This window comes from Hirundo rustica, chromosome 4 (genome assembly GCF_015227805.2).
Source record: "Hirundo rustica isolate bHirRus1 chromosome 4, bHirRus1.pri.v3, whole genome shotgun sequence".
Classification (NCBI taxonomy): domain Eukaryota; kingdom Metazoa; phylum Chordata; class Aves; order Passeriformes; family Hirundinidae; genus Hirundo; species Hirundo rustica.
The window spans coordinates 33,337,626-33,349,900 of NC_053453.1; the positions used below are offsets into that span (position 1 = coordinate 33,337,626).

Genomic DNA, 12,275 nt, shown 5'->3' on the forward strand with positions numbered 1-12,275 from the left:
AGATCTATTCAACCGACAAAAGATGTAGCAAGGAAAAATATCCTACTAACTGCTAGTGTAAGACTGCCCTCTAGTAGAAAACTTTCTCCAGGAATATGCTGCCTGTTTGGGGAAAATACATTACAAATTTAAATACACAAGCTGTGGTCTATTAACATGATAGAATAGGTTTTCCACAGCTAAATAATGGATATGACAGCACTTATTCCAGTGCCATGTAGTAAACAGAAGTAAATCAATAAACAAAGAGAGAATATATAAAGAACAAGATAACAAATAACTAGAAAACAGTAAACTCTATTATATGGATCAGCTGGCTCCTGACTTTAGATAATATGCTCCTTTCTGGACAAAATATGTCAGAAATAGAATCAAGAGCAGAAGATTGGAAATAAAAGTGTTTCTGTCTGGAATCTTGAAAGGGAGTGGCTGTTTCTTCCAAAACCAATATGAAAGATACAGAATCAAACTACGAAATATACTAGCAAAGAGAGAAAGAAAAATCAGAACATTCCATTAGATACTTCTCAAACTCTGTGTGAGTAAAAATTCACTGAGAATCATGAAATATCAAATTGACAAAAAGAACAGCTTTTAAAAACATGCAGTTTATTGACCCTACCATAACAGTACAACAACTGTAACAATGAATAAGGTTTGTTAAGGTTAGTTAAGATGCCTTTCCAATAACGAAACGATTTTAGATCCCTGTATTTTTAATGCAATCTAATCTTATTAACTATGTAATATTTGGAAAAAAGTTCCTTCTGAAGAAGGTGATTAACCATGGCTTTTGCTCCTGAGAAGCTTTTGATACTGGAAATTAATTGGGCTTTGTGAAACAATGCTACAAAGATTTTTATGTCCCATGCAAGCCCCAAAATATGCAAAAACAGGCAAATTCAGCACAGTTACACTCAGCAGAGGCCCCATACCATATATTTCACATGGTAGGTCTGGAATTTTAACATGGTATGAGACCAAATCTCGTATCTCTGAGCAGCACGAAGATGTGTGTACCCAGGCTGGTGTGTGCACAGGGGGGTTTGCAGCATGCCTGCACAATGTGCATGGCACAGTGATACCCTTGGTGTCAAACAAACCCATCACCTGGACCAAGGACACTGGCAGCTGCCTTGTTGCATTTCCTATACACCAACAAGTACGGCAGCAAAACTCTTGCTTCAATAAACATAATTAACACAAACAAAAGTTAAATACCCTCTTGAAACCAAGCCCCTCCCTGCATACAACAGCAGGCAGTTGTATGGACTTTCTAGGAAAGACTTTTAAAAACACAGCTAATTAAAGTAATTTCTGGTTTGCTTTGCGTGACTGTATGTAGAACTCCTAGTCCGAGCAAGTTCTGGGCAAATTCTTAATCCAGGACTTTGCAAAAATGTACTTGAAAAACGAAATCATGACTGTCTGAATATAATGAGGAATATCAGCACACAGGAATTGAAACACGATTTAAAGAAAGATTTTAAAAGAAGAAAGAACAGGGCAATTTGCAAAGCATGAGAATCTCTCAGTTTGAAAATGTTGCAGCAATAATGAAATATGAATCAGAACTGGAGGAGCAAGAGGTTGGGAAGGACACAGTACAAGAGGAATGCTTGTTTCTCAGGACCTCAATGAACTCCGCAGCCATCAGGTGTACCAAGCCATGGAATTCTGGGAGAGAGACTAAAGCTAATTTAAAATAGACACACACATACCAACTAACAAAAAAAACCCAAACCAAACAAAAAATGAAACATACAAATAAACCAAACCCTAAAACCAAAACAAAAAAAACCCCAAACTACCAAAACCAGCTATTTACAGTCCACTGAAAACCTAACTATCACTTAAGGACAACCTGTGTTCTCCAGCAGCAGGAATGCAGCATATCCACATTGTCTGACTCCAACATTCAGACAGGACATTTGGTATTACATAGTGAAATCTTGGGATTGAACACACACTATCAATCACTGCTGCAGGCTGAGCTCATGCTTAAAGAGCAGATAAAGTAACTAGCCAGTCAGGAAACAAGACAGATGAAAAATAGCAGATGATTGCCAGCAGACACGTGTATGATATACACCACACGAATGAGAGAAAGTATAGTCTGCAAAAATCATTGAATTCTGTGTGCTGGATGACCTTACCCTACCTATGTAAATCAGAAGATCATCCTGCTTTAGTAGTTGATTAAATTAAAGAACGAACTATCTTTCCAACATTGGCTGAAGATGTGGTTTAGTGGTTTAGACATAAAGCACATTTTAGCAGCATATATGGTTCATATAGATCTTTATTTGACTCCTGTATAGGCACAGTAAAAACAGCTGCCAATGCAGTGTCCACAGAGCTCCATGTGTAAAAGTGCCTACAAGACAGTGCAGAAACTTAGAGCAGATGGAGGTTCATCTGCGTTTTCGTGGCACCATGAGGCATCTGTGTAAATTACAGAACCATAGAATGGTCTGGGATGAAAGAGACCTTAAGATGATCTGGTTCCAACCACTCTGCCATGGGCAGGAACACCTTCCACTACTAGATCAGGCTGCTCAAAGTCTCATCCAACCTGGCCAAACTTCTCTGGGCAACCTCTTCCAGTGCCTCAGCACCTTCACAGTGAAGAATTTCTGCCTAATATCTAATCTAAACCCTCTATTACTTTGAAGTCCTTAGTCCTTCTCCTGTCACTACAGATCCTTGTGGAAGTCCCTCTGCAATTCCCTTTAGGTACTGGATGGCCAGTCTAAGGACTCCCTGGAGGCCTCCTTCTCCAGGCTGAACAGTCCCCGCTCACAGCCTGTCTTCACAGAAGACATGCTCCAGCCCTTTCTTCATCTTCAAATTTTTCAACATTGTATTTCCGAAATGAAATAAAAAGAAAAATCCAGGAGCATTCCCTTACCCATCTTTAAAGTAAAATATCTTAGATGCGCGGAGCCTTTTTCAATGCAAAAAATTAAGTAGAGCTAAGAAAATTATAGTGAAATGTTCTGCATTTAAGCAGAGATAATCAGTAGGAAGTAACTGAAAAGATATGAAATATTCAGAAAACACCTTTTAGTGCTATATTCTTACATCTTTTTATATTATTTTGTATTTCTCCACTGACAAGATACAGAAGTTTGCTTACTGAATTGTCCTTCAGCTGGAGACCTTCTCCATTGGGCAGCGATGACCTCCGTTTTGTTGAAGAGTTCTTGTTTGGTGTAGAATTACTGCCTCCAGCTTTTTTCTTGACAAAGAGGACTTCACAGCTAGCTTGATCTTCATTGTGCGTGCTCTTCCCTGCATTTATTACCCTAAGAAAAATGCAAAATAAAAAAAGAAAACAGTGACCAGATTAGCAAAGCACAGAAGCCCCCATCTGTATCTCACAATGTGACTCAAGATGTACGGAACCAGAGTCTAGCAGTGTTGCAAGTACTAACTGAATTAAAATACCTGACTGCCTTCCAGGGATACAAACATACACACAGGTATACTTGCTTATTTCTGTACACAAACACATGACATAACAAGCATTTTCCACAGAACTATGTAAATAAGAACCAATGGTGCCATGAGCATATTCCACCCCTAGGCATACCATATTTTTTTAGTAAGAGACTACTTTATGGATGAAGTTGATAACACATATGCCTCCCAGTTGAAACATGAGACCCCCATTTGCTTTTCTACCTGTCAGCTTCCCATCTATAAATAATGAATCTGCTGGCTAAGAGTGTGCACTCTGTCAAGTTCCAAGTCTTTCCACAAAGTACCTGCTACAAATCTACAAAGCTGTTACTGCTAAAGGCAGTCTGTTCAAATGGCACATATTAGGAATGCCATGACAGAAATAAAAAGGAAAGATTTTGTCTCCGACGGGCAAGTCAAGTTTGCTTGTACCACAGTGATACAGTGATGCATACTAAATACATCCCTCTAGTACCGCACAACATAACTCCTGCCCCCTAGAAGCCTGCCTCAAACCATCTGTCCCACCTGCCCTGTAGAAAACAGAAGATCTGCACTAAGAGCTACAAGCATGCAAAACCCAGCACTAAGAGCTCAGTATAACCTTTCAACAGCCAAAGGTACCCTGAGACTTGTACCACAGCTTTTTTCCTTTGGTCAGCGAAGAGGCTGGAATAACAGCTATTCCACTAACAAGGTTTTAAAACCTTAATCAGAAGCCTGTGTTATCCAAAGTACTGTGGTTACTACCATCAGTCTCAGAACAGTCAAGCTCAAGCACATTCTACATGAGAATCTCATCACAAACCGACCAATTTTGCATCAGTTGACAGTCCTGGGTCCACAAAGAGAAAACCCATGCAAGACGGGATGACGTCTTGTTCCAACCAAGCAAAGACACTGTGACTTTGATGCAAGCATGTCTTCTTCTGCAAACACTATCCGCCCACTCCTCTTTACTGCAAGGTTTGGATCAACAAGTTGACCAATACTCAGAGACAGTATTTCCACAATTGGATAAGCACCAAGTTTCACATCAGGCACACAATGTCATTAGAAATAAATGCTGCCTCCCCAGAAACTAAAACATCTTGAAGGCACATCATGATCCTGATGGCAAGTTCAAGACATACCTGTCTTCTTGATCTCTAATGTTTTCACTACAGTAAAATTTTACACAATAGGAAAACACTTACTGAAGGCTGTTGAAATGAAAAAAAAACAAAAACCAAAGAAAGGCTTGCAGGGAACCTCAGCTTGCCTGCTCTTACTGAAATGTCAAGTCTGTATCCGCCTTGCTTAAATGCAATACATTCTTTTCACTTTCAAGGAGAAATATGATGCTGTGACACGCAAATGAGCATTCCTCCCTCTGAATAGAAAAAACAGTCTTTTATAAAAAGAAAATGTATGTTCATTGCAGTTAACTGCTTTCAGAAATGAGAAGTTTCCTTACAGTGCTAAATGCTACATATTGCAGTCTATCTGTATGCACCATTTGTTTGCAAGTATGTCCTGTAAATAAACACTAATTGTGGATAAAATTATTTTGCAAAACACAAGAGAGCAGAGATGAAGGAGCAATTAGTTGCAAGGCACTTCTGAGCAGTCTAAGCACTTATCTCTTGTAGTGGTTAACCTTTGGACAATTGTAGATCAAATACTCGGATGCAGTAAGCTTCCAGTCTGAAAACTCTCACTTTCTTGACATTAGGAAAAGTAGAAGCATATATTCATAAATGGGGGGAAAGTGTCTGAAGGGGGAGAGCAGAACACACAACACACATGACAAAGTCAAAAATATCAAAGCATTTAAATCAGCTGACCAAGACCTGTTCAATTTGAAATGCTACAAACATGATTAAAATACTGCAGTAGCTGAGAAAGTGTAGTTTTATCACATCAGGAACTAATCAATATTCAGTTTAGCTGACCAGACTCCTTACTGATGCTGTTGTTTTCAATCCTATTTTTAAAAAGAAGCAGAAGATAAGAAAGAGACAAAAGTTACTCCTTACAAACATCGCTGCTTTCCTACCACTTATTGTTGCTTACAAAAGCCATTGAACTCTTGGAGCTACCCTGGTTCCTGAGCTTAGTGATAGACTTCAGGACTCGTATGGTGGAAGATGCTCTGATATTTAATGACATGTCAAGTTATGCACAATATTATAATTTTTTTTCAGTTCTTATGAAGAAAATTTGTCAATGCACTCAATACATTAGAAAGACTATGAGAACAAAGTGACCCAACAGACTGGCTTGACAATCAGCTATGACAAAACACCTGGAGTTTAAATTGTGTACCAAGCACCTTGCTAGAAAAGGATATAATCAAAAGGAACCTGGCAATACTGAATACTGAGTAGACATGGGATTTGGGGTGCCAGTGTATTGAGGAGGGAGGAATGGGGCTCTGAACAATACATTTCATCCAAGAAATCAACTGTATCTCCCAGAATTCTAGTTTTTCTTTCTTCATCAGAGGATTAACTATATTTTATTCCTTGCAAAAGCCTGAATTTATCATTACGTCAAAATGGTGCTTATGGATCCTACCAGGTAGTACAGGGTCTAGATACCAAAAGCTGTTCCTCTCCTGACATGGGCACTCCTCTACTCTCCGTCCCATCTCATGGGCAAATCCTGGAAAACTGCTGCCGTGAAGCCTCATGGCTTTTAATTTCAGATCTTGAACTATGTGTTGGTGCCTGATGCCAAGCATAGAAGCTGGTAACATCTACTCAGCTTCAAGCAGCTTCTACTCAGCTTCAACAGCTCTGTCTTGGCTGACTTTTGAAATCCTTTTCTTTCTGCAGTTTCCTAAATCCCTACTCCAGGCAATTCTTTTGACCAGCTTTCCAATGCTGATTTCACTGTTGTCTTTCCTCCTTGATCCCCCAGACTGCAACTTACCAGAACAAAAAAAACTGCTCATACAAGTAACAAAGCAGAATTAACACAATATTTGTATTGCCAAAAGGTAACTCTTAATTAGACATCTAGACTATTTTATGGAAAAATCTGCCCCTCCTTCCACTGATGAAGTGCCTCAGCTTCCAAAGATTGCCCCTGTGCATTTTTTCCATCTAACTCAAAATACAAATTGTCCACCAGTAAAGTGAACAAAATGTGATAAAACAGCTCTAACCATTTCAATTACATTTCATCTTTAATATTAATAATAATGCAGACAAAAAATAGTTAAATTAAATTTAATTAAAAGAAGATTGAGGCCTACATAATTCTCTAGCTTACTTAGACACATGTTTTCAAGGAAATTCCTCCTTTTGTTCTCTCTCCAAATTTCTCAAGACCCTGATTAGACCTACTGATGATCAACTCCTTTCCATCCTTTCCCTCCTCTCCCCCAATATCCATATGCTTCCTATCGAATCTTTTGCAATGTTCAACCCAAATAATGTATCCAGATCAGAAGCCCCTCTTTTCACAGAATTCAGAATTCATTGTCTGTACTGTGTCAAACACATTTCTCCGTAATAAATAAATAATCCTGAAGATTAGTTCAAGGTATAGCGGTGCTTGTAAAAATCTATCCCACTTTCCAAACAGGAGCTTCCTTAATCCTGCACGGTCTGGCAGTGGGCTTTGGGCACAGCTGATGTACCTGCATCAATCTTGATGGACACTTCAGTATTTCGTAAGTCTTAAACATGTCCCCAGCTAAAAGTGAATCTACCAGACAGGAACCAGCTAGTTTGTTTGGCTCACAGTTAGGATTCTATCTGTATCTTGTGAAACCCCAAAGCCCATCTGACCAGATGGAAATGCACACTGTGCTGCTATTCTTCTCTCAACAAGCAGAGCTCAAAGTTCTGTGCCATGATCACTGATAGCAAAATCCTAAGTTCATTTTAAGAGAACCAAAACAGATCTGGTAAAAAAATCTAAAATAGGACTTGATAGTTTCAAAAAACTCCCCAAAACAACCCAAACTAAATCACAAGCAAATACAAATCAAAAATAAAAGCTTTAGTCTTTTGAAGCATTTCTATTTATTCCTGTATTTTTTTTGCCCCAATACTAGTATATATTCTTTGGCTGTTTTATTCCTTCCTATATCATGCTCTTTGATATTACATTAAGTTGTAATCAGCCAAAATTCCAAGCTGTCCTGTAGCAGGAAAACTTTTACCCACCAAAAAAACCCCACAAAAAACCCCAATGCAGTTGCCTTACCCACTTGGAGCAAAATATAGCCCAAAAGAGAATCTTCAAACAGTCTATGAGCTGCAGTGAAGGAACAGTGCTTGTAACATGCCCCAAAAAGATGTTTTCACTTGGGGAACCTGTGCTAATTTGCTCCACAAATATAAATCCCACACAAATGCAAAAGCTCCCAAGGCTTAGCAAGAAAAAATGAGCTAGAAATGAAAGGATATATCCATAGGCAGCTTATTGTACACTGCAATTTTCAATTCTCCCCTCCTTGGGGGTTTCAGACTAGGAGTGAACACCTGTATTTGTTTTGACTCTGAATGAATCAATTCATCAGGATGCACAAAGCCCTTCTCTCCTCTCCTCACAGGAGCTACAGCCAGCCTCTCCTCTTTCCAGCTGTGGCACACATACACCACCCCACAACTGCATGACACCAGCTTGCATCCAGCCAAACTAACAACACAGAAGTAACCCAGATGAATGAATACTATACATACAGACAACATGTTCTTAACAGTTTTGTGTTATAATTTCAATAATCTTAAAATGACGACTAAAGATAACATAAAAAACTACTTTCACAGAAGTCTTGCTGGCTTTACTTCCCCCTCACACATTTTTTTTCCCCCTTAATGGATAAGCATGTGAGTAGATGCCGCTGCTTATTTTCTGTGACATCTCAGAGTCTTAGATTTTCAGGTAGGTGTTTCCTCCCGTTCACCCACTGAGATTTATTTCTGCACTGAGAATCGACTCAAAAGATGATTTCCTTTTAGCTGTTCACCTCCTCCCTCAGATGAAAGGCAGCTTTTCAAGCAGCCTAAACAGTTCCATTCATTCATTACTGTAACTGTCACACTGTGCACATCAAAACCAAAGCACTCACTAGTATTGTCCACTGCGGGCAGAAATTGAAGCCAGACCTGATTCAGTTCTCTAAATCCATGAGGCTAAATAAAACTTTGATTTTATTAACCAAGGACAAAGTGAGTACTTAGCCATGAAATCTTGCAATTATGAGCTGTGAAAATATGGTTTTTCCTACCACCAATTACACTGGTATACTAGGCCAAGTTTACCTTGAGGCCCATCTAGAAGCTATGACACCCATCAAGCTAGTAAGAATTAAATATGGGATTAAAATGGGCAAACTATAAAAGTAGAATAGCACTTATGCTGGAAATTTACCACAAGTTCAGTGTAAATGATTATAACCTGGTAACACAGCTTGTATTTGGGCTGAAGTCAATGATATCTTGAAAGAGAAGTCCACTCTGATGTTATCTGTACGGACTTCCCAAAATGCTACAATGCAGCACACCATCCAGCTACCCTTTCCAATACAAGATTAAACACTAAGTGACTACAAGGAACAAATATCTGTAGGTGACTGCAGAAATGCGAGAGCTCTGTGACCACTACACAGGAGGAAGCAGCCCTTTTTGATAATTAACATGCAGGTACCACAGAAGAAAACCAAGGGACAGTGAACCCCAAGCAGATGCTGAGCCAGACCAGTGGGATACAAAGGTGGTTGAGCATGATCTCACTTCAGAGCTGAGTAGTCTCAGCCACAGTTGACAATGCTACTTGCCAAATTCTTCTTCCTCACTCCATCCATACTAGCTATCAGAATGGGGTTAGAAGGGGTTGCAAACACAAAGATCAATTTGACACTGTTAGAGAACCACCATTTATTTCACACAAAGGACAGTGAAATCACAGAGAGTGCCAGGTCAGACTGCTCATCATCCATATTTAAAGCAACTTTGCCTGATTGATCAACACTCGCTGAAATATAAGCAAGAGACCCAGGGGACAATGAAAATAAACTTCGTGTTGACCAGTGTCCTTCTAGTCCAGTTTCCACTAACATACTTGGACCTTTTTCCTCTTCTTTCCAACAGTTAAATTCTAAAATCCTGCTAATCTGGGGAAAATGGGCCTGGACTTATTCCCATGGTATTCAGGAAGAAATCGCCTTGAAAGTTCTTCAAATTATTCTGCTTATATGAATAGGACACATCCAATCTGGTGAAGGCAGCCTCCAGATGAATATATTTGCACAAAAACTCTGAGATTTTTATGAATTATTAGATTTTTCTAGATTTTTGTTGCTGATAAAACTTACCTTATGTTATTATGTTACAATATTATAACATTATTATGTTGTTGATAACGCTTACCAGTTTTGGCTGGTGTGATACATTTTCAACTTGAAATTGAAGCAGAAAGCAATAAAAAACCCCTAAATAGTAGTGAAAAGAAATAGACCCTTTCTACAGGAATATTCATCATGTGTCATTAGCCATGTGTGATTAGTACCTGTGACTTTGTGCATTAGGACTGACAGCTCTTGAAACTGAGGCGCCTGGTTCAATCTAAAAAAATCACACCCTGATAGTAACTTTTTCATTTTGCCCACAGTCGTTTTATCACAGGTGATTTCACTGTCATAGCCTTTAGGAGTGATCCTGGAAGTTCACCGATGAGCAGAACTTCATTTTTGACTGCACACCAAGAAACACATCATTGGATAGCAGTTATGAACTGCTTTTAGATGAGAAACATCTTTGGATCTATCCTAGAGCTCACATTCAAGATGAAAACCAATGTTCTGCTACTCCTTTCCCTCTAATACAAAGGAAAAGCAGTTACTTCCATGTTAGCTCCCATGAGCTGTACACCCCCTTCGGCATGTGAGGCTGAATACAGTCTTGACCATGACCTCCCTCCTAAAGAGAGCACTATAACTGACACAATCTGATAAAATGGTTGCATATGGTTCAGTTATCCCCACAGAGTTATGTGACAAATACAGAAATCATTCTAGTTAAAATGATGAAAAGGTAAGGAAAAGCAACCGGCCCCTAATTGCTACAGCAAGGGGCATCTGGGTTTCAGAAATATTCACTCTGTCTACAAGCTCAGCACTACTATTACTACTACAGCACCAACTACTACTACTACACCAAACCCCAACCAACAGTTGAATTTGAATTGACCTCATATTTTTGTTTTCTTTTAGACTTTTAAATGAGTGTATGCACATGACAAGGATACATGAAGGAAACTAAAGACTACTTCCCCCCTCCTCCCCAGTTTCTTTCCCAAAGTTCTACTTTTGAAAGCACATCTAAAATAAACCCTTTCTTCCTTACAGAAATGCCAATTATCTGGAAATAAAAGGTCTCTTTATGCTTACAGTGAAGCAAATTATGTGCTTAAAGTAATGCAGTAAATCTCACATCTTTAGACTGTGATGATGTAGACCACTGTCTCAGCTTCAGGGTTAAGAGAAATCAAGATAAATGGCTTATTCAAAACTGGTCCAAGCTCAAAAAAACCCCCTCTCATATTTAGCAAGTGTGAAAGTTAACCCCAAGAGATGAGCAGTGACAGTACTAATCCCTTTTATACAGCTGTCAACCGAATTTAGCCCCAAAATAATTTCTGCAAGTGTGACAGAGAAGGTACACATTTCCACAGATACACACTAATGCCTTATTCACAATATCCCTCTATTGCAGCACGTACTTAAAGCCCCCACAGCCTGAAAGAAGACAATCTGCTAACTTATTCTTAAAGGTCATTATAAAAACTGTATATACATGCAAGCGTACATATGCAAGACAAGGGGGAGGGGAAAAAAAAGAAAACATTACATACAACTTCATTATCACAAGTAGGAAATTAATTCAGAGTCACTCATATGCTGGTAATTTTTAATAATTAAAGAAAAACTACACCATGCTTCTGGAGTTTTACATTCATCACTTTTCCTCTGGGAGAACATTAGCTGGCAAATCTGAAGGAAGGGGCCATTTGCAAAAAATACTCCAATGACTCTTTGCCATAGAAATGTGCCTCAAAACCCAGTCTTATACTTCTGTTCCTAAAATTGCATCCCTAGACCACATCTTTGAAGCTGCTATAATAGAATGCAAACCAATGAAATATCAGCAATCCCGAGGCTGAATAAAAAGATTACAGAAAAATGGCAGCTCCCTTAATCTTGACAGACCATGATTCGTCAAAACATTTATAGTGATCACTAATTTATTCCCTTTGGGGCTAACAATCAATTCCAAAATTAGCTGTCCTAAATTTAAAATATAAAAACATCACAAAAATTAAAGCAAAACAGAATTAAGAACATTTTGCAGTACTTCAACATATATTTTATATACACATACATACACACAAACGCTTCTAAACAAAAACCTGTGGTGTTTCTCACGCAAGTTATACAAAATTCAGTTAAATATTATGTCAACGAAAACACTTATTTTTCATGTAATATATGTCAAAGTGCTTAATATCTTTGCCTAGTTGTTAAGTCATCACAGATGAAAATTTTCAGGTGCAATGTTAATTTAGAGTGAAAGTCAACATAGAAACCCTGGTACAATCATGCCAGTAAAGGAAGAATGACAGCCAAATGCAGAATTTCTACCTAAGAGCCGACAAACAGTGAGCAAGTGAGTATCTGGCTCTGTGTAAGCGAGTGTGTGTGTGTGTGTGCACACAGCTTGGAGACAAGGGTGTCCTTTCCAGCCCCATCTGCTACCTTTATCCAGAGGGAAGGTAGGGAAGCTTTGGGGTCTACACAACACCTATAAATATAA

At 38.8% G+C, this 12,275-nt stretch overlaps 1 protein-coding gene across 4 annotated transcripts in view; it reads right to left on the reverse strand.

Moving 5' to 3' along the window:
* PPM1H (protein phosphatase, Mg2+/Mn2+ dependent 1H) overlaps positions 1–12,275 on the reverse strand; it is a 131,645-nt gene that overhangs the window by 70,067 nt on the left and 49,303 nt on the right. For all 4 annotated transcript variants that reach the window (XR_005700563.2, XM_040062542.2, XM_040062545.2 and 1 more), the window contains exon 2: positions 3,140–3,308. Coding sequence is in view for 3 of the 4 variants with exons in the window: in XM_040062542.2 (XP_039918476.1) it covers positions 3,140–3,308 (169 nt within the window). In the remaining variant the exon portion in view is untranslated. The remainder of the gene's footprint in view (positions 1–3,139; positions 3,309–12,275) is intronic.